This window comes from Panthera pardus, unplaced genomic scaffold (genome assembly GCF_024362965.1).
Source record: "Panthera pardus isolate Hobbes unplaced genomic scaffold, ASM2436296v1 HiC_scaffold_11, whole genome shotgun sequence".
In the NCBI taxonomy this organism is placed as follows: Eukaryota; Metazoa; Chordata; class Mammalia; order Carnivora; family Felidae; genus Panthera; species Panthera pardus.
The window spans coordinates 53,015,022-53,037,088 of NW_026526666.1; the positions used below are offsets into that span (position 1 = coordinate 53,015,022).

Consider the following 22,067-nt stretch of genomic DNA (forward strand, 5'->3'; position numbering starts at 1 on the left):
ATATATATGTGGTTTTATAGCTTAATTAACATAGTTTGCTCCTTGTTAATCCACATATTTTATATTTAAAAGATCTTCCCATTATAGTAAAAATTCCTTAAGCAATTTTGTTTTTAAATTTTTTTATATATTTATTTTTGAGGGGTGGGAAGGGGCAGAAAGAGAGGGAGACAGAGAATCCAAAGCAGGCTCCATGCTGTCAGTGCAATGCCCAACGTGGGGTTTGAACCCACGAACCATGAGATCATGACCTGAGCCAAAGTCAGATGCTCAACTGACTGAGCCGCCTAGGCACCCCTAACAATTATGTTTTGATGGTTACTTAGTAATACCATATAGGCATATCATAATTATCTGAACCAATTCCCTTATTTGGAACATTTTAGGCTGTTTTTAGATTTCTCCTATTATAAGTAATTCTACAATAAATTAAATCTGACTGGTTGCTGACATTACTGAGATGAATGAGAACAAGTCCTTAAATACCAAAATGTTGGAATCAGCAAGCATTTTAGAAATCATCTACCCAAACAGTCCTCCTAAAACAAACACACAGTCACATATAAATCATTTTATAATTATGAAAACTATGTGCCTATTCTCACTTTAGGAAGCAAGGACACAGTACAATTTCAAAAGCTGCTTAGAAAAAAAAAATGAGCCACCAATCTTGCTCTAAATCATTTTTGACCTTGAAGAATAAAGTAGAAAAAGCATAAATGAAGAAATTATAGAGGAAAAAAGTTTCTAAGACTTTGGTACATTCTAGGGGCACCTTGGTGGCTCAATCAGTTAAGCATCCAGCTCTTGATTTCGGCTCAGATCATGATCTCACAGTTTGTGAGATATAGCCCCATGCTGGGCTTAGTGCTGAGTGTGGAGCCTGCTTAGGATTCTCTCTCTCTCTCTCTCTCTCTCTCTCTCTCTCTCTCTCTCTCTCTTTCTCCCTCTGCCCCTTCCCAGTGCATGCACACTCTTGCTCTCTCTTGCTCATACTTAGTTATAGTTGCCTAGATGCCTGTCTGCACTGATGTTAAGGAACAACGCGAGGGTCAGTTCTGTTCCTTTTTCATCCTTGAGTAGGGCTTCGCCAACCATGTTGATATGACAAGACAGGTTCCTCACATCCCCTACTGTGGCTACAACTACTGGATGAGAGGTACATAAGTAACACCCGCTAAGCCAACTGGATTCTCGCTCTTGGAATTTAGAGCTTGAGATTCAGAGACAGATGGTCCATAGAGACTGATTGTTTGAATTAGTGATGTATAAACTTGTCATGTTTGGGTATCCATGTACACAAAGAAGACAGGAAAACTGGTCTACAGAGAGAGAAAGAAGAATGAAGCAAATGTACAGGTGAGGGTAAAACAAGAACCATGAAGCACAAGAAAGAGAGAAGCTGTCAGAATGCTCTCAGCAAGTAAAGCTGAGTTCCACATCCTGGTCCTGGGACCCAGAAGGTACCCTGTGAATTTTCAACAGCCCCCTTTCTTTGGTTTTCAATTTAGATGTTTTGAAATAAGCTTTTATTACTTGCAACCAAAGACAATTTACTAAGATATGGGTAAGAACTCCAATGCTTTTTCTTCCATCCCTTTATCACTCTATTTTTCCCCTGAAACCCTATTTCGCCCCTTATCTAAAATTTAAAAATCCTACCCAATCTTTACACTGACTCTAAATACAACCTAACCAAGGATCCTGTCTCTGCCCTCTCTGAACTCCCTCTTAGAACATTGTTTCTGTGCTTGACACATGTACATGAAAGTTATTCGTATATTTGCCTCATGCTTCATTTAAATCACTTCTTCTCTCCATTCTTCAGGTACCTCACTCTTAAAATGAGTGAACTGTTTGGGGCACCTGGGTGGCTCACTTGGTTAAGCGTCCAACTTTGGCTCAGGTCATGATCTTGCAATTTGTGAGTTCAAGTCCCGTGTTGGGCTCTGTGCTGACAGCTCAGAGCCTGGAGCCTGCTTTGGATTCTGTGTCTCCCTCTCTCTCTGCCCTCCCTTATTCACGCTCTGTCTCTTAATAATAAATAAATGTTAAAAAATTTTTAAATAAAAATTTTTAAAAATAAGTTAACTGTTTGAGACTGGTGGTTGTCAAAGTGGAATCTCCACAGCCTCAGCTTTGGCAGTTATGAGAGAGAGGAGAGTGGTCCCAAGAAAGCAGTGTCCCAACCTCCCATCCTTACTTTAAAAAGAGTTGCTCTGTTTTCACATATTTCATATATTGGTAGTCTGGGTAATGCTTTATTGAGAAAAGGAATCTAGTACTAATCAAATTTGAAAATCCTAAACTAGATAATCCATAAAGCTCCAAGATTCCAGTAGTAGTAGTAAAATAAATATAACAAAACCAACTAAAATTTTATTGAGCTAGACACTGTTCTGAATACTCAGTTTGCATGATGAGATACCACAACACACCTGTCAGAATGGCTAAAATTAACAACGCAAGAAACAACAGGTGTTGGCAAGGATGTGGAAAAAAGGGAACCTTCTTGCACTGTTGGTGGGAATGCAAACTGGTGCAGCCACTCTGGAGAACAGTACGGAGGTTCCTTAAAAAGTTAAAAAGAGAATTACCCTAAAATCCAGCAACTGCACTACTAGGTAATTACCCAAAGGATACAAAAATACAGATTCAAATGGGTGCATGCATCCCAATGTTTATAGCAGCATTATCAACAATAGCCAAGCTATGGAGACAGGCCAAATGTCCACTGATTGATGAATGGATAAAGAAGATGTGGTATATATGCAATGGAATATTACTCAGCCACCAAAAAGAATGAAATCTTGCCATTTGCAATGACATGGATGGAGCTAGAATGTATTATGCTAAGTGAAATTAAGTCAATCAGAAAAAGACAAATACCATATGAGTTCACCTACATGTTGAATTTAAGAAATGAAACAGATAAACATATGGGAGGGGGGAAGAAGAGAAGAGAAGGAAACAAACCATGAGAGACTCTTAAAGATAGAGAATAAACTGAGGGTTGATGGAGGGAGTTGGGCATGGGCATGGGCTAGATGGGTGATGGGTACTAAGGAGGGCACTTGTTGTAATGAGCACTAGGTGCTGTATGTAACTGATGAATCACTGAATTCTACTCCTGAAACCAGTACTGCACTGTATGTTAACTAACCAGAATTTAAATAAAAATTTGAGGAAAAAAAAATACCCAGTTTATCAACATTTTAATCATCACAACAATAAAATGAAGTAGATATTCTTAACCTCATCCTAAAATGAGGACTCAAATCACGTAGATTACAGATGGCAGAAGCAGGAACCTAGGAATCACAGATCCAGATCTGAGTTCTTAAACACAATAATGTCTTCTAAGCTCCTTTAGGGGAGATACTATGGCTTTTGTTTCTTTTTCTTTTTATCTCAGAGCACACTACTTGGGCTAATAGTTATTTGAATAGTGTCTTCTGAATGAATAAATGCTTGAATGAACAAAGGAACTGTATCTTGGATTCTGAAAAAACTGAGACAGGAACTTGAACTCTCTAGGACTTCAGGGGTTTTTAGGGAATAGCCCTAGGCAAAGAACTATTTCACAGCTTAGACCTTTTCCACACCATCTCTCTGAAAAGTGAAGGATCTCCCTGAAGCCAGGAAGAATTCCTTCTAGATACAGTTTAATATGTAGTGCTGAACAGTACCTGATGGGTCCATGGACACATACTTCACCAAGTTCACCATCTTCAACTCATAATCAATATATTCATTTCTTTTGTATGAGGGTTTCTCAGTCATTGCACTATTGGCATTTTGAGCCAGACAATTTTTTGCTGTGGGGAGCTGTCCTGCTCATTGTATGATGTTTAGCAGCCTCTCTACCCACTAGATGCCAGTAACAACCCATCACCCACCCCTGCAAGTGTGAAAACTAAAAGTGTCTCTATGCATTGTCAAATGTCCCATGTTGGGGGAAGTATAAACTAGCCCCTCACTGGGAACCATGTCTTTACATGAATTAGCTTTTGTGGAAACACTGGGGAGAAAAAATAAAGATAAAAATAAGCAACGCCTAGTTATACTTAGAACATAAGTGGTAATTTCCTTTCATCCTTAGAAAGTTCCTCATTTCATCCTTACCCCCCCCCCCCACCAACAAAGAAATTCTCCTTAAACTGGGCTATTCTGAGCACCCCATCATGTATCAAGCCTGCGAACTGCCTCAACCAAGAGTTGTAGTAAGAAATATGCTACACATTTATGAGGACTATATGGTGACCACAAATTGACTCAAAGCTTATAAACAATCCCAATATGAATATAATGAGGAAAATGCTCAGAACCTTGTAGAATGAAGACAGAAACACGATCTACCTTGGAGAAACCCCAGGATAATAAAATACTGCCAACATGGTCTTACTTTCTTACTTCACGCCAACATCTTGACACAGCCAACATTTATGAAGCATCTACTATAGGGCAGGGAATACACTAGGTACTTTTCTACTCCTTACCCCATCTGATTTTCCTACCAATCTGATAAGAAAGACATTATCTGTTTTGCAGAGGGGCTCAGAGGAGTAAAATGCCTTGCCCAAGGTCACAAAGCTCATCAGTGATGTCAAAACTTGAGTCTGAACAAGCACTAGCTCCAAACCCAGCGCTGTATTGCAATATTTCACAAGAAAACAAGTAGCCACAGTCAGTGAAGAACAAAGAAGGTAACACCATCGTTTCATTTATACTTTATGCACAGATAAGAGACAAAAGGATATATTTCAAAATGTCAACAGTGGTCACCTACAGAAAACAAGCTTACCAGTTATTTTTTCCTTGGTGCTCTTCTGCATTTTTCAAATTGTTTCACTCTAAATATGTATTACCTATGTAATAAAAAGTAATTAAAACCCAATTCCAATGACAAAAATAACTCAAGGAAGTATCAAAATGTAATGCCAGTTTCAATGAACCACTACCACAATTTCTCACTTATGAGACTGCCAATGATTAAGAAGTTTCATGACAACATTCGGTTTTAACAAGGTTCTGGGAAAACAAGTAGTTGTATATACTTTTACTAGAAATTTAAGTTAGTAGAATTTTAAGTTAGTACAAAGCTCTTCAGACAGTAACCTGGCAAGATCCATCATAATGTGATGTGTGTGCGTGCTCTTTTTCTTAGCAGCTCCACCTCTAAGAATTTATCCCATGGGTGTACCACAGATACCATATACATAAATATATACTCAAAAGATATTTGCTTCCCACCAATAGAATTGGGACAGTGGATTCAAAGCAGTCATTAGAGAAAATGAGGTATATCCCTAGATACTATTGCACAAAGTTATCCAATACATAGTGTTAAGTAAACATCAAGTTCTATAATAGCATGTATAGAAGGGTTCAAGAATATACAGGTATTTATTATGTATGAATGTGTATGCAAACATGTGTCAGTGTGCAGGAATCTGCATGTGTCTATGTGGTTGTGTATAAGCTTAAAATGCATAGAAAATTCTGTAAGTACATGGAAGAAACCATTAATATTAATTATACCTGGAGAGTAAAACTAAAAGGTGGGAAGGAAGGAAATGAACTTTTATTTTCATTTTTATACAACTTACTAAATTGTTTTATAATTTTTCTTCATAAATATATATCTTGCTATAAACAAAAATAGAGCTTTTGTTTGGGTTTGGTTTTGCTTTTTAAGAGACAAGAAGCCCAGCTCTCATGCAATGGCCTGAAAACAAAGCAACATATGAAATAGAACTGTCCTCTGTTACAACAGCAAATGATCACAAAACAAGACAGTGTGTGAAAGCCTCCCAGGCTCTGTGTGCCAATGAGGCATAATGGAGACAGTTCTCTCCTGGCACACTGAGAGACAAAGCCAGGCTCCTACCCCATTAGGGGATTTAGTGGCTGGATTTTAAGGCCAATAATTAAAGTGAAATGCTACTACACATTTCTCTTTTTTTAAGTTCATTTATTTCTTTTGAGAGAGAGAGAGAGAGAGAGAGAGAGAGCATGTGCAAGTGGGGAAGGGGCAAAGAGAGAGGGAGAGAAAGAATCCCAAGCAGGCTCCACGCTACCAGTGCAGAGCCTGATGCAGGGCTCCAACTCACGAACGGTGGGATCATGACCTGAGCCAAAGTCAGATGCTTAACCAATGGAGCCACCCAGGTGCCCCACTGCTATCCATTTCAAGGCAACCTAAGCCAATTTTCTTAGCAGTTAAAATCCAGTTTTTACCATTATATTCCTCCAACTTGTCTCCGTTTAAAGTAGCTGATAGATCTTGGCCACAGGGTGCCCAAGACCTCAACTCTCTTCCTCTGCAAATGTGTCACTGCAAATGTGTCACTCTTCAGTATGTTAGAAGACCTGGAGCCTGCTGCTGGTTTAGATGCACATCAGCTCACTGACCTCTACAGAGCTTCCCATCTCTAAAATCTTGTTAATGCCACCGATTTCACAGGGACATTCAACATTCTAAGAACTAAGTAGGATAGAGTATAGAAAAACATGTTGTCAACACTAAGATGCTATGAGAACATTAGTTCATTTGAATTTTAAAAAGTTGACCATTAATGTTGAACAGTAATAGTCACTGATATCATCTCTGGTATATAAATCCTGTCTACAGTCTCGAATACCTATGAAGCTATGAAGGAACCTCAAATCCTTTCTTGATGCAAGCAGACAAAATGGTCTCTTACAAATACAACTCACACTTCACTTGTCCCCCTTCCCTCCCAGCTCACTAAGTGCTGGTTTTAACAGTCACATACCCTTTTGCAGGCCTTGGCCCCTCTTCCAGGTCTTTGCTGAACCTAGTACTTGAAATGCTCTACATACAGCGCGCTCTCTCTCTCTCTCTCTCTCTCTCTCACTCTGTCTCTTTTTCCTGTTTGTGTCTGTTTCTTCTGATGTCACCTCAAATACTACCTCCTCAGAAAGGCCTTACTGGATCGTGCTCTGTAAATTAGGCTTCCCTCCTCCCCACCACCACCTTGAGTTCTTCTCTCCCTCACTCTAGCCCTCCGTGGCATTTAGCATACCTTATAATCCTTTATCTTGGTTTACTGGTTTATGGTATGTCTTGTGCTCTACAATATAAGCTCATAAGCACCGAAGTCTTATCTGTCTCGTCCTCCACTGTATCCCCATGGCTAGATCAGTGCTGGCATATAACAGGCGTCAGGAACATTTTATGAAATGAATGAAGCAGAATTACCCACCACAAAGTGGTTTCCTCCACTATTCCCACATTTCCCCCTCGCCTATGAAATCTGGCAGGGTCAGTCTGAGTTTTCTCATTTGAATTACCTGCCCAACGTCACAGCGTATAAATGACAAAGCCAGAGCTTACATCTAGGGTTTCTAACTCATGGTTCCCTAATATCCCACTGTCAATAGCATCCACAAATTTGGACTTGAAAGGGTTGAAAATACAGCATTTTATCTAGTCTTTAGCAAGAGGGAAGGGAAGAGATAAGATCTGCTTTCCTGCAGGGGTGAGGTAGGAGAGACAGGGGTGGGATAATGGGTGTGTTATTTCTTGCACTCCCTGACTGCAAATTAGTAAGTAAAATTCTTTCCTTCATCTGATGAAACGCAGCTACCTCTGGATGGAGGCTTATGAAACCTCTCATCACCAAGTCTCAGTGCAGAACACTTGGCTAATTGTACAGCATGTGAAATTTAGGTGAGGTCAGATGCAATTACCCTATTTGGAAAGTGACACCAGTGTCACACTCATTGGATCACAAGCACAAGCAGCCTGGGTATCTAAGTCACACAGTACACCCCCACACAAATACCCCCCAAACTACAGGTCATCCACACACCTCCTACAGCATGGGGTTCCTAGGTCTCCCCAATATGCTGACTCACTTACTGGGGAATAGGGGAGGACATGCAATAAGAGGGGAAGAAGAGTGAGGGGGACAAGGAAGCTGAAGATGCAGGAGAAGGAGGATAAAGGCAGAAGGAAGAGAATATTGGGTAGAAGGATCACAGAGAGAGAGTCAACGAAGGGAGAATAAGCAGCACAAGAGTAATGTCAGCCTGCTGATTTTTGCTGTGATGCTCATGTGACCAAGGCTGACACTAGGCAGTCCTTGAGAATTTCTGGGGGTCAGGGTGTTGTTGTTTGTTTCAGACATTGTCTGTTTCCAAGAATTCCTGCTTCAATAATCATCCTGCAAGTTTCTCTGTGTTTGAGCTTTCTTCCCGTGCCTCCATCACCAAGAAGGGCCCAGAGCCTGGGGCTTGCCCCTGAGAATGGGCTTAAGGCAGGCTGGGCTACTTACACCATCCTGGCCTCCGGCCACTGGGCCTGAGTCAGCCCAGTGCCGCAGAATTTTCTGTTCTACGCATTTCCACCGATTACCTTACTCCTCCGCTAGGGCAAACGCAGGCCCTCCTCCTGCCTCCTACTCTCCTCACTCACGCACTCCCATGGAGATCTGCACAGCCTAATGGGCAGCCTACCAAAAAGCTGAAAGCCTGTGAAACCTTGTGCCAACCTGACAGCATATCAGCCCTCTCTCTAGATGCTCACGATGCATAGAAACCCCTGGTCACATTTTCCACTTCCACTTTTTAGCTGTCAGTCTGTCCATTCTTTTGTGCAATGCTTTCCAGACCTACTTCTTTCTTTTTTTCACTGGGCTGTCCTTATTTCTCAGGTCATCAACCCTAATGGGCATTTACTTATTCTCCCTGTCCCCCAGGTACATGCACCCCCTCTGTCAGTATGCCCCCTCCCTAATATCAAATCCTGGGGCCCAGGAACCTGTGTTTTCAACCACGATCTCAGGAAAATCTGATGCAGGCAGGACACACTTGGGAACCACAGATGGGGGTCCATCTTTTATGCAGCTGCAGAATGTCTCCAGTGCTCACTTATTACAGTCTTCTCTCTGGAACTGCAGCAAGACCTTTGTGGGCCCTAGGCACTTCTGCCCCCGTGTGCTCATTCCTCCATTTAAAAAAAAAAAAAAAAAAAATATATATATATAATATATATATATATACACACATATATATATATGTTTTATATATAAATAAATATATTATTTATGTTTATATATATTTAAATATATACATTAATGTTCATTTATTTTTGAGAGAGAGACAGACATACAACATGGTGGGGGAGGGGCAGAAAGAGAAGGAGGCACAGAATTCAAAGCAGGTTCCAGGTTCTGAGCTGTCAGCACAGACCCCAACACAGGGCTCAAACTCACAAACCATGAAACCATGACCTGAGCCGAAGTGAGATGCTTAACCAACTGAGACACCCAGCGCACACTCACTGCACTGGTATGAAAACGAATTCCTTAATTCCCTACAGTTATACTCATTATTTTATTCTGCTTTGTAAAAGAAATTAAAATTAAAACATTTTTCTTGGCCTTAAAATTATTCTGATCCCTAGGTGCTATGCCTGTGGATAACTCAGCCCTGCCCTCAGCCCTCTCCCAAATCTGCAGGATCCTCCCATTGCCTACAGAATAAAGTCCAACCTTCTCAGCTGGCTCACCCTGATCTAGGTTCAATCTGTATTCCCAACGCCATCCACTGTAGCTCTTCCAACCCATATAGGCTCCAGCTTCCAGGCCTAAATGTAGTTCTTTCAACACACCATGCATGTATGATGATACCACTATGCCCTAGCTCTCAGCCCAAATCAATTTTCCTTTCCTTCTCTACCTACTGACCTCCCGCTCAAACAGCACTTTCTACTCTGGCCTTCCCTAGTCGCACTGGTTGAAATTAAGCATCATTCTTCTGCACTCCATAGCACTATATGTGTCTATTATTATACCACTTATTCGCCCTGCCTTTTGCCAAATATACCCAATTCTGAAATGCACTTCTTTTACAGTATAACGTGTCTTTCTTTTTTTTTAATTTAGTTATTTATTTTTGAGAGGGAGAGAGAGTGGAGGAGAGTCAGAGAGAGAGAGAATCCCAAGCAGGCTCTGCACTGACAGTGCAGAGCCCAGTGTGGGGCTAGAACTCACAAACTGTGACATCATGAGCTGAGCCAATCAACAGTCGGACGCTTAACTGACCAAGCCACCCAGGCTACAGCATAACATTTCTAAAGTCAGAAAGTGGCTGTAACACGTGCCAAACTCACCAGCCACCAGGTATAGTACTACACTTGAACATGTCAACAGTAATTTTCTGCATGTGCAAACCCAACCTGCGTAGCAAGCACTGAATCATCTGATTGCTTCCTTGTGGGGTTATTTGCATTGTTAACATCACACACAGCTGAATTTTAATTTTTTATCCTTAGTACCTTTTTAAATTATGCTTTGATGTATTACTGAAATAAAAAGCTATTTTGGACTAGGCTATGGCCTGTAGATGTCAAGTAAAGCCAATAAACGAAGTAGAAATTGCCAGATCTCTTGGCACATGTCATGAAATTTCCTAATTCCTTGGACCATGAAGAACTTATTATTCAGACATTGAACTGCTCTGTCAAAAGCTTCTAAGTAATTTCAAGAGATGTTGTTTAGTATACAATAACTATAATTTAGTTTTCTCCTGAGCCAATGAGGAAATGTACAATTTAAACTCCAGAATTCTTGCACGCCTGGGTGCCTCAGTCGGTTAAGCATCTGACTTTAGCTCAGGTCATGATCTCACGGCTCATGGGTTTGTGAGTTCAAGTCCTGCATTGGGCTCTGTCTCCCTCTCTCTCTGCCCCTTGTGCTCTCTCTCTCAAAAATAAAATAAACATTGGGGCGCCTGGGTGGCTCAGTCGGTTGAGCGTCCGACTTCAGCTCAGGTCACGATCTCACGGTTCGTGAGTTCGAGCCCCGCGTCAGGCTCTGGGCTGATGGCTCAGAGCCTGGAGCCTGCTTCCGATTCTGTGTCTCCCTCTCTCTCTGCCCCTCCCCCATTCATGCTCTGTCTCTCTCTGTCTCAAAAATAAATAAACATTAAAAAAATTTAAAAAAATAAAATAAAAAAAATAAAATAAACATTAAAAAAATAAACCCCAGGATTCTTTAATTCACCTCAAAATTATAGACTCTTTCCAAAAGGAGTTCAAAATGGTGAGTACAGGTTATAAAAGGTTACCATAATGCTTACCTACAACTGCAGATGACCAAAGGTGAAACAAAGAATTTTTACTTTGAGAGAGAAAGTGAGAGGGTAAGCAGGGGAGGGGTAGAAGTAAAGGGAGGGACAGAATCTTAAGCAGGCTCTGCAGTCAGCATAGAGCCCGACACAAGGCTCCATCTCATGATGGTGAGATAATGACCTGAGCCAAAACCAAGAGTCAGACACTTACTGACTGAGCAACCTAGATACCCCAAAAATTTTTAATAAAAAACCTGAAAATAGTGAAGATTCCAAACTTGTGATACTGATGAAGAAACACACAAATCTACAGATAAAAATCATCTATTGTTAGTTCACTAAAAAAAATTATACACATTTAGTTTTGTTTTTTTTCTGCTAAAAAAAATTATCTTGATGAATGGCATAATACAATGCATTTTTTTTTTGGTCAAAAAAGCAGTCTTTTGGTAAGCTAATTATTTCTTTACATTTCCACATTAGAAATCTCTTGGGGGTCTGGGACTATGTATTAATTATCTTTCTCTCCCCTCTAGTGTCCTTGCATATGAAAAATGCTCATTACAGAGTTGGTCTAGCTTTCTGCCAACAGTTTCATTTCTATTAAGTCTGGCCTCATTTCTATTAAAATCTAGCTGTATGCTTATTTTTTGAGTTGGATGGGTACATTTCATTAAAAATGCCCTTTTTGAAAATTCAAAATCAGTTCATGCTTTTATTCATTCGAGTATTTATCAGTGCCACGCAGTGACAAGAAGACAAAGGTGAGTAAGACACAGCCCTGTTCTGAACTTTACTTACAGTCTAGAGGGAAAGAGAGGCCAAGCAACATATCACAAACCAGTGTGATGAGAGGTATGGCAGGGACATACAAGCTGCTGGAGGCGCAGGGAGAATGGTCATCCCATGCAGCCTCCAGGGTAAAGGAGCTGAAGAATGAGTAGAAAATAACCTGGAAAAGTGGACATCTAGGTGGCTATGGGAGAAGCTGGCCTAACCTGACAGAACAGTGTACATGAAAGCATAGAGATGGGGGTGGGAGGACCCACCAGGGGAGAAAGGACAAGAAGTTCTACTGGGCTGGCTTGCAGAGGTACCATGATGGGCTTCCGAGGTCCAGTTAAGATAAAGTCCAGTTCTGGGCTTTATCCTGAGAGCAGTGGGGATATATTTTCATTGGCAAGATATTATTCCATGAAGTCATAAAGTGGTACCAATTATATTGTTCTCCAATCTCTATATTGGTGCCATATAAGGATGTAATCAGTCTTAGTCAATACTGCTTTTTTTTTCCTGCCTTCCTTTATTTCTAGCATTTTAAAATTCTTTATGTTATATGTAAGTCAAGAGAGATACCTTATTTATAAGATTCAAAGTGAAAAACAACTATATTCATTTCAGTTACCTCAGACACCCCTATTTCTCCTTACTGCAGAGAAAGAAGCAAACAGAAACATTCACCACTAAATTCTTCATTTGTAATCCTATGGACATTTATTTTTATTTTTTTAAATTTTTTTAATGTTTATTTTTTTTGAGAGAGAGAGACAGAGCACGAGTGGGGAAGGAACAGAGAGAGAGACAGACAGACAGACAGAATCTGAAGCAGGCTCCAGGCTCTGAGCTGTCAGCACAGAGCCTGATGCAGGGCTCAAACCCACGAACTGCAAGATCATGACCCAAGCCGAAGTCAGACACTTAACCAACTGACCCACCCAGGTGCCCCTATTTTTATATTTTCCATTGCATTCTTTTCTGTAACCCTTAATTCTTTTTTTAACAAGAGCATGGAAAACCTACATAATAAAAACTTTTATAATAAAAATTGACTAAAAAACCTTGCTAAAGTTAAAAAAATTATATATTATATATACACACATGTTTATATATATATATATGTATGTGTATATATTATGCATGTATATGTATGCATGTATGTATGCATGTATGTATATATGTATATGTGTATGTATGTATATGTGTATATGTGTGTATGTATGTGTGTATGTGTATGTATGCATGTATATATGTATGTGTATATATGTATGCATACATATATACACATACATATACACACACATATATATGTATATATATACATATATATATGTACGATTAGAAATAAACTGGACTAAGAAGAGAAACAGGATATGTTCTCTAATTTTCTAAGGGTGGCCATGTGGGTAAGGGATTGGATTTATTTTGTATCTAGAGAGCAAAAAGTCCAATTTTGCTTAAATAAAAGGATGAGAACAGTGGAAACGTATAGCGTCAAAGGCAGTGATAGCTCCATCACAGAAGGTGCATATCATAGACTATATGGTCATCTTTCTAAAACTCGATTCAAAAGATTCCCCTTTTAAGTCTATGAAACCTGGCAGTCTCCGAGCAAATTTGAACTTTGACACAGATGCATCCTTAAATGGCTATCCAGAAACATTCAAACTTTAGCCACACATTAAATAAATTAGTAAATCACTTTCCCTTCACCTTACAAGACCCTTAAATGCACAGGTATTCCTAAGAAAGGAATATTAGCACATATATGCTTATATTATTTCAACGAAGGATGAAGTTATCCAAATAAATACTTCATAATGTTAAAGCCTGATTTTTTTTAACGTTTATTTATTTTTGAGACAGAGACAGAGCATGAACAGGGGAGGGGCAGAGAGAGAGGGAGACACAGAATCAGAAGCAGGCTCCAGGCTCTGAGCCATCAGCTCAGAGCCCGACGCAGGGCTTGAACTCATGGACCGCAAGATCGTGACCTGAGCTGAAGTCGGCCACTTAACTGACTGAGCCACCCAGGCGCCCTGAAAGCCTGATTTAAAATGTAGATGCTGTGTTTAAACACTACATCCTACAGAATAGGATTTTTTAAAGGTAATTTTTGCTTTCAATCAGATTTATACTAAACAGGAAAGTATTTTATTTTAGCATTCTTCATTATCTTTATACTCTTAAGTCCCATTAAAATCTGGAAACAGTTTTTAATTGGACTTCTGTTTTATGGCTTGTCATTACAAACTTGGTAAGTAAAGCCTAGTGTCGGAACAATTGAGTGACTCAAGACTGGGCGTTCTACATTTGTGGATTCTGCTTTCCATGGTAGGTGAAATGTGCCCAAAAGAAATACGGGGTTTCTGAGCTAATGAACTGGGAAAGCTGCAGTGCCATCTGGGAAATGAGAGGATGACCTTTGAATGACAATCTTTTCTAAAGAATAATTCAAATGAAGAGAAAGTGAGCCAGGGCAGGCAGACAGCTCTAGAAACAGTTCTGGCTTAGGGGCTGCTCTGGAATCCACCACTTGAGAGTCTGTTGACTTAGAAAGTCATTATACTTCTCTGAACATCTGTCATTCTTTCATCTAAAAACAGAGGGGAAATCCAAGGAGATAATATTGTTTCCATCTCAATAATTAGTTGATATTATTACCTACACAGGAAAACAGTTCCGTTCAATGGAGAAAAACTTAGAGCTCAGAGTCAGAAAACCTGAATCTTGCTGTCAACTAAGTAGCTATTTTACCTTGAACAAGTCTCCTACCATCTCTAAGAATAAGCTTCCTCATCTAATTGGAAAGACACAGACAGCAACATGAAGAAAAACTGCAAATGTATCCTAATGTTGTTTTAAGCTTCAAACTAAAAGCTCTATTTTAAGAACAACTATTATGATTATTTTATAAATGGGGAAGAGGCTTAAAATTTTTCTAGGTTCTACAGCTAGTAACAATAGTGCAGATGTTTGATATCTAATCTCTAAGACTAGACATATGCCACTTACCCTACCTAATAGATTTCTGGGGAAACGAAATAAGATAAGTGTCCAAAATGAACTACTGGGATCTCATCAAGATAAAAAGCTTCCACACAGAGAAGGAAACAATCAATAAAACTAACCAGCAATCAACAGAATGGGAGATGATATCCGCAAATGACATATCAGATAAAGGGTTAGTATCCAAAATCTGTAAAGAACTTATCCAACTCGTCGACACCCAAAAAACAATCCAGTGAAGAAATGGGCAAAAGACATGAACAGACCTTTTCTAAATAAGACATCCAGATGGCTAACAGACACATGAAAAGATGTTTGATGTCACTCATTATCAGGGAAATACAGGTCAAAACCACCATGAGGTACCACCCCACACCTGTCAAAATGGATAAAATTAACAACTCAGCAACAAGAGATGTTGGCAAGGATGTGGAGAAAGGGGGACACTTTTGCAGTGTTGGTGAGAATGCAAACTGGTGCGCCCATTCTGGAGAACAGCATGGAAGTTCCTCAAAAAATTAAAAATAGAGCTGCCCTACAACCCAGTAATTGCACTACTAGGTATTTATCCAAAAGATACAAAAATGCTGATTCAAAGGGGCACATGCACTTCAACGTTTATAGCAGCACTATCGACAATGGCCAAAGTATGGAAAGAGCCCAAATGTGCATCAACTGATGAATGGATAAAGAAGATGTGGTGTGTGTGTGTGTGTGTGTGTGTGTGTGAATATATATGGAATATTACTCGGTGGTCAAAAATAATGAAATCTTGCCATTTGCGACAATGTGGATGGAACTAGAATGTATTATGCTAAGCGAAATAAGTCAAGCAGAGAAAGACAAATATATTATTTCACTCATATGTGAAATTTAAGAAACATGGGGCACCTGGGTGGATCAGTCAGTTAAGTGTCAGACTCTTGATTTCAGCTTGGGTCATGATCTTATGGTTTGTGCGTTCAAGCCCCATGTCAGGCTCTACACAGAGCCTTCTTGGGATCCTCTCTCTCCGCCTCCACTCCGTCATGTGCTCATACGCTCTCTCTCAAAAATAAATAAACTTCAAATAAATTTTAAAAAAAGAAACAAAACAGATGAACATAGGTCTGAGAAGGGAAGGAAAAATAAGGTTAAAACAGAGAGAAAGGCAAACCATAAGAAACTCTTAAATACAGAAAACAAACCGAGGGTTGCTGGAGGGGTGTTGGGTGGAGGATTGTGCTAAATGGGTGACAGCCATTAAGGAAGGCACTTGTTGGGATGAGCACTGGGTGTTACATGTAAGTGATGAATCACTAAATTCTACTCTGGAAAGTATCTTTACACTATATGCCAACTAACTTGGATATAAATAGATGGATAGATAGAAAGATAAAGATAAAATGTTCTATCTATTATAAATAGTTAGACAAGCATAGGGTATTATTAAAACTAAGCTTTAAGTCCTCTAGATTTATTTTTAAATCCTCTAGACATACTTTTTCCACTCATAAACATTTCTATTAGACCAAAAGCCCCATGAACCACCTATTCTATCTAGCATGTCACAGTACAATGAGTTGAATAAATGGGTAGATCACTGCTGCTTTAGAAATGATCCATGAGTTTAATTAAATGTCTTAAACAAATGGATACATTTACACTGCACAAGGCCATTCTTTGAGGATCTGAGAAGAAAGAACTATAATTAGACAAGATAGATATAGTTGCACTAGTCAATGAAACTTGCTACCCACTAAAAGAAACCCCACTCTCAGGGCCCAATCGTTCATCCAAACTGAACAAAGAGCATCCTCCCAGACTTCGCTCGATTGCAATTATGCATCAAACTAGTCAGAAGATAAACAGTACTGCCCTAAGGCAGCCACAACATTCCCCTAACCAGAAAGAGGAGTGGGGAAAGGGAGGAATCCCTGCAACCTCTTCATACAAGGCTAGTTTGATCAAATTGAAGAATCAACTCCTAGCAAAGCGCTTTAGAGATAACAATATTCTTAATAAAATGTTTTCCCATTATAAAAGTTTATCAATTCATTTTTATTCTCTAAACCTATTGAAAAAGTGATTTGGTAAAAAAGACAATCCTCAAAAATCCAGAATTTACTATATAGGCTGCTGTGTGTTTGAGCTACTTCTACTATTATATGAGCCCCCTAAAGGCCAGAAGTGTCCTTAGCACAGTACCTGGCATATAACAGACTCAGGAAATAGGTGTTAAATTTATTCTAGGATGTAACAAACTTTAAAAACAAATTCCAATTCTTAAAACAAAAATCCCTATGAAAAGTGAAAACTACACAAAATTTCATATTTCTTTCATTTTCCAGAAGTGGGGCTCTCCCTCACTCATTTGAAAACTGTTCATTCCATTTCAGTCATGTGTGTACTTGTCCACTACGTTCCAGAAAGGATTATGATGGCATCATTTGGAATGCATGAATCTTTTTTTAAGATTTAAAAGAGATCACATCCAGGCAAAAGATGCTCTGGACTTTATCAAAGATTTGAAAATCATAAATCAAATACCCGTGTACAACATCAACACCAAAGCTGTTAGAACCATTAGTCCCTTCGGGTAACTTTAGCTTTAATTTAAAATGGTCCTGAGAAAACACTGCACCAACACCTTATTTAACTTCAGTAAGAGCTTGTATGGGTAAAATATGTTTTCAGGCCAGGACACTTGAACATATGTAAACAATATTTTATCCCACTTATGGGATGAGGAAAATAGAAAATGGTAGTCCAGGGAGAGCCATTACACGATTAAAAGAAACAAGCATTTATTTCCAAAGTGCAGGAATTAAATTCAGTTTCTTTTCATTACTTCCCAAAAAACCCAACATGAATCTTTCCTCTGGATTCCTCAGTTGTCCAATATATTAAAGTTACCTATGTAGAACAAAACACTGAGCACTTCAATTATAAATTATCTCTATGTAAACAATCCTCTGATCCTGGTTCCTTGAAAAGGTGAGCAAACAGCTATAATAATACCCCTGGTCCAACATACGTATATTAAATTACAGTTTTGCTATGGAAATCACTAAAAGAGCATTTCCAACAGAGAGAAATCCAACTTGTCAAAATGCTTTATAAACGAAGGTTGCAAGCCCAGATACAAAGTTTAGAGGCATTTTCATTTTCCTTACATGTAAAGTTTATGATATATTAGTACACTCAATGCAAAAAAGATAAGATCAAAGTCAATAGCCGATGAAATAAATTTCATCGTACAAAGCCTAAAGCTGTGTAAAAGATCTCTAGATAAAAATTTGCTCAAGGTAAAAATTGCTCAAGAAAGGTAACAACATTAACCCTAGCAGACAGCCAAACTGAGAAGAGGCACAGCTTTACAGAATTGCAAATGACATCAGCATTACGAGAATAATAATTGGAATAAATACCGTCTGCAGGCTGCAAAAACATTCAACGCACTTGCTCCTTCACCTCTCCCCCTCATCCAGCTGGGTAGTGAAGGCAGCTGCCTCTCCCTGCCCTCCTTCCCAGTGGCTCCTCGCGCCACCCTCTCCCTTCTCGCCTCCACCCCTTCCCTCCCCTTTCCCCTCCTCTCCCCGCCTCCAGCTGGTGTATTCAGCAGCCTAGCGAGATTAAGAGGCGCTCGCTACAGTCACTGGGCCTCAAGACAGATCTAACGTTTCCTAGCTCCAGGAACTAGAGAAATTAGAGACGCGACACCCTGGTGGTATTAGATGCCTTCGCTCCATCCCGGCCCCTCCCAGGCCAAGGCTGAGGTGGGAGCCTCGGGCTAGCGGAGTGGGCCGCCTCTTGGAGGACCCAGTGGAGTTCAGCGGGGCGCACCCCGCCGCCAGCGCTACCTGAGCTGTCCATGGTGCTGGCGCGTTCCTGAGGCTGCTGGGCGGGACTCCGCGCCGCCGCCGCCCCGGCGTTCACTCTCTGCTTGCCGCCACCCGCGCCGCTTCCCGCACTTAAGTCCCGGTTACTGTCCACCAGCTGCAAGGATTCGTAACCATCGTTGCTGGTCTTTTTCCGGTAGCTCCCGAGGAGACTCATGGGCAAGCCCAGAGAAGAGGGGGGAAAAAATCAACCTGGGAAACGAAGGGGAGGTGGAAGGTGGAAAGGGCTCGAAGGAGGAATTAAAAAAAAAAAAAAAAAAAAAAAAAAAAGGAAAAAAAGAAAGAAAGAAAGAAAAAGAAAAAAAAACCATCAAGTGTCCGACATGACGCATAGATGAGTGAAAGAGGGAGCGGCCACCAGAGAGGAGCTTGGCGGGGCGCGCGGCAAAGCCACCGCCCTGGGCAAAGAGAGGCTCTGGGCGCCCGGCGCGACCGAGGTTGAAAAAGAGGGCGCGGGCGGGAGGGCTAGCGGGTGCGCGCGTCCTCGGCGCCGCCGCGGAGCCGCCGGCCCTGCCGAGCTCCGGGACCCGGGCCAGCCACCCTCTGGCTGGGGAGTGCCCGGAAGCAATCCTATAGGTGTCGCCGCGTCGCCCCGCCGCGCAGCAGGGCAGCTCCAAGCGCGGCTGGCCCACGGGGAGGGAAGAAAAGAGACAGAGTAAGGGAGGGGAGACTCTGAAGAAGGGGGGCTGAGGGCTGAAAATGGGGCGTGGTGGAAGGGGGAGGGAACTACTACGACCCGGGTAGTGGGTGTTTTCGCGCGCGAGGTAAAGAAGAAAGAGGCTGGGTGTCTGTGTTTGGTAAGCTTTGGGGACGAGGGGGTCTCTTGGTAAAATCCAGACACGCCCATTTTGTATAACTTAGCCTATATTTGCTGGAAGATTCGGCATATCAAAGGTTATCGTCCTGGAGGACTGACTTGTAACTTAATTGAACAGAAAGAGAACGCATGTTAAATGCCAGTTATATGTATGCTAACACAGAAAGAAACAGCAGTATTTTGCACATTTAGGATAATGGGAATGATCCCTAAGTGAGATTTCAAAAAGCTGGCTATTCTAAGTACGAGACAGGGTCCATTCCACCTTGGGAGTAGATGTGACTGTTTCAGGAACTATTTGTTGAACGAATAATTGGGGGAGGAGGGGAGGTCGAATCAGGTGCAATTTCAGTTCTGACATCATTTACCTTGGGACCTGGAGAAAGGACTATACCACTCAGTTGGCTTGAGGGGATGGTTAGGAAGCAAGCTAGACAAGGATTTTCTTTCCATTCTCTAGCCCCTCCCCCTTTTTTCTTTCATAATTTTCAGAAAACAAAGAAAGCAGTCACTCATTATCAGTGCAGAATTAATCACAAAGTTAATCAAGCTGAAGGGTCAGAGCCCCTTTCTTGCAGAAGCCCTTTGCAAGGCTATGCACCTAATTTTATATTTGTGATTTTATATTCTTATTCTTAAAGAGAACCCCAGCATTATATGTTTCATGGCTTGCAAAACCTGGACATAACTCTAAGTCTCAAATGTTCATTTTCACCTGAATTACTAATACTGCAGAAGTATCTCTCATTTTTATCATTTCAAGTAAAATCCTGGTTTAAAATGATACTTTTCCCTGTTAGGACTTGCAATGACTAAGTAAAGAGCTTTTCAAAAGTCATTTGGCAGAGTTTCATCACGGATCAGCAAGAAAAAAGTGCATGTATATAAAATTTGCTTAAGCCCACACAAAGGCATTTTTGCCTTCTCACCTTTCGTGGCTTTCTCTTGCTGTTATTTTGATCACTTAAGGACATGAAATCAAACAACGTCTAAGAGGCTTGGGTCCTAATGACTTGGGACCCTAAGTTTCCAAGAAACTCTAGCTCTACATAGATCTACATAAAATAAATTAATTGGATTGAAAGACATTTGCCTATTCAAGGAACCACCCAAACACAAAGTCTTAGAAGAATAGGACGAATCAGTAGAGGCCAAGAATGCTGCAGATTCCTCCAGTCCCTCTGGGAAGACCTCAATTCCCTGACCAGTTGCTTTCCAAAGTGCAGTATCTGAAAAAGGTCTGGTGTGACCCAAATCACAAATTGCAGTTAATGCTCATTTACAAGATCAAACAACTTGAGTGAGAGCAGTTAAAACTGTAATAAAATTTTAAACACAGATTTCATACTTTTAATTTTCCAAATCTGTCAGATTGAGCTATTTTATGTACTTGACTAAAGTAATACTCTATGAAGTCTAGTAAATACATATTTTCCAATAACATTTTAAATCATCTTTTTCTGCACTTTTCCTTCTCTCTTAATTCATTACTGAGACACAGGGAGAGTAAATACCTAGTATCCATCATATGCCTTGGCAAAATCTGGATTTATAATCACTGGATTAAGAGAATTTAGACATGACCACTTTTCAAAAGTGAAAAATAATTATTTTCAAAAAGAGCTCTCTCAGTTCTTTTTGTTCAACTGTTTTGAGAGTTCCAGACATACTGCTGGAAGAAATTTAGATGAAACATATGCCTTTGTATTTTTGGATATCTATCCCCCAGTTTGCAAATTTAAAGAAAAACATGAATGGGCTAAAGGGACCACTGAATTTTTTTCTTGACATTAATTTAACATAAATAAAATTAATCAGAATAACTGTTGGGGCACCTGGGTTGCTCAGTCAGTTAAGTATCCCAACTCTTGATTTGGGCTCAGGTCATGACCTCATGGTTTGTGAGATGAGCCCCACGTCAGGCTCCATGCTGTCAGCATGGAACCTGCTTGGGATTCTCTCTCTCCCTCTCTCTGCCCCCCGCCCCAAACCCTTGATCTCTTTTTCTCTCTCTCTCTGCCCCTCTGCTGCTGCTCTCTCTCTCAAAATAAATAAATAAATAATTTTTTTAAAGGAGTAACTATTAATGACCCTACAAAATTAAGGATATAAAGACCATACAAAGGCAGGAAAATACAATAACTATGTTAATTTACAACAGTCTAAAAACTAGTTTGGGGCTTAAATTGGAATACGCACCAATTTTGACACTAAAATTGTCTTTACTATCCTAAAGATCAAATTCATAAAGAGTTCACTTGTGCATGAGGAGCTTACTTTTCTACTCCATAAAATACAGCATAGTATAAACAGCATCACTGTATAGTTGAAGTAAGAAATTAGTACCTAACACATAGAGAGTAAATACTTAAATATTCACTATTATCGCTATTATTGGGCTGGCTTGGGCACGGCTGTGTCCTCAGTGCACAATAGTCCTAGTTCTTCCCTGGGGGGATGCTCAGTAAAGGACAGTATTATTT

At 40.3% G+C, this 22,067-nt stretch overlaps 1 protein-coding gene across 3 annotated transcripts in view; it reads right to left on the reverse strand.

Annotated features, from left to right (window-relative positions):
- The window catches only part of DNAJC6 (DnaJ heat shock protein family (Hsp40) member C6), a 150,702-nt gene that overhangs the window by 82,827 nt on the left and 45,808 nt on the right, over positions 1 to 22,067 (reverse strand). Inside the window, exon 1 of one of the 3 annotated variants that reach the window (XM_019449002.2) lies at positions 18,729 to 18,964. The exons of the other annotated variants lie outside the window; for them this stretch is intronic. Within the exon in view, the coding sequence (XP_019304547.2) occupies positions 18,729 to 18,924 (196 nt within the window). The 5' untranslated portion in view covers positions 18,925 to 18,964. Of the gene's footprint in view, positions 1 to 18,728; positions 18,965 to 22,067 lie in introns of those variants that run through there. 3 annotated transcript variants of the gene reach the window in all.